The sequence below is a fragment of the Alosa alosa genome, chromosome 8 (assembly GCF_017589495.1).
Source record: "Alosa alosa isolate M-15738 ecotype Scorff River chromosome 8, AALO_Geno_1.1, whole genome shotgun sequence".
Lineage (NCBI taxonomy): Eukaryota > Metazoa > Chordata > Actinopteri > Clupeiformes > Clupeidae > Alosa > Alosa alosa.
In genome coordinates this window covers 34026717-34028014 of record NC_063196.1, presented here as the reverse complement: position 1 = coordinate 34028014, position 1298 = coordinate 34026717, and the positions used below count along the sequence as shown (strand labels likewise).

At 45.8% G+C, this 1298-nt stretch overlaps 1 protein-coding gene across 1 annotated transcript in view; it reads right to left on the bottom strand.

Annotated features, from left to right (window-relative positions):
• The window catches only part of acat2 (acetyl-CoA acetyltransferase 2), a 15303-nt gene that overhangs the window by 8705 nt on the left and 5300 nt on the right, over positions 1-1298 (bottom strand). Inside the window, exon 4 of the mRNA XM_048250420.1 lies at positions 247-364. Coding sequence (XP_048106377.1) covers positions 247-364 — 118 coding nt within the window. The remainder of the gene's footprint in view (positions 1-246; positions 365-1298) is intronic.

The following is a 1298-nucleotide window of genomic DNA, read 5'->3' as shown; positions in this document are numbered from 1 at the left end:
GATGTGACGCCATGCCTAGAGGCGCACCTGTGATGTCTAGGAGGCGCATTCCTGTGATGTGACGTCATGTCTAGAGGCGTACCTGTGATGTGACGTCATGCCTAGAGGCGTACCTGTGATGTCTAGAGGCGTACCTGTGATGTGTGATCGCCATGTCTAGAGGCGTACCTGTGATGTGACGTACCTGTGATGTGACGTCATGTCTAGAGGCGTACCTGTGATGTGACGTCATGTCTAGAGGCGTACCTGTGATGCCCATGTGGTAGGAGTGGAAGGCGTCGGTCAGGCCGTCAGCAATGATGGAGTCTTGGAGGGGCGTGTCTCCCATCTTCACCCCCGAGCGCATCTGGACAGTATGGGGAGCCTGAGGGGACAAAAAGCAAACAGGGAAAAGGAGTTTGTTTTTATGCTACTTAACAAGAAGCCAAACAGTGTGCTATAGAATGTAGCCTGTTGTGTGATTTGTTCAGATATTAATATGAGCTTAGCCCAGAGAACAGGGCATGAGAACAGGGCAGAGTGGGCATGAGAACAGGGCATGAGAACAGGGCAGAGTGGGGCATGAGAACAGGGCAGAGTGGGGCATGAGAACAGGGCAGAGTGGGCATGAGAACAGGGCAGAGTGGGCATGAGAACAGGGCATGAGAACAGGGCAGAGTGGGGCATGAGAACAGGGCAGAGTGGGCATGAGAACAGGGCAGAGTGGGCATGAGAACAGGGCATGAGAACAGGGTAGAGTAGGGCATGAGAACAGAGCAGAGTGGGCATGTGAGGGTGATTATGATGGGTTTAGTCAAGTCTCAGTGAGTACATTCAACCTTTAATATCATTCAACCTAAGATCAACCCGATTAAGACCATATGGCAAATATGGCGTTGCCATGTAAACAGCATTTTCTGATCGTCTCTGATCGTCTAAACCTGAATAAAGTTATTGAATTTAGTGGAGTATTTTTAATCTTGGATTACATTATTGAGGTGAATTGCATGCATGTATACATCTTAACCCCATTAGAACTATTTCAATTGACAATGCAGAAACATTTACACAATCAACTGCCTTTGCTAGTGAAGAATTGGACTATGCTTTGTTACATGTAAACAATATTCATTTTTCCAAACAACAAACAATGGGTGTCCAAATCCGTCAAAGGTATCATTAATCAGAGAAATATTAGTTTTAAACAGGGGGATGCCATAGTTTATAAAGACTTGCAAAAACAAGTTAAGAGGGAGCTCAAATCAGCTAAACTTAAATATAAGGACAAAGTCGAATCCCTATTGAATAGTGGCAAGTCA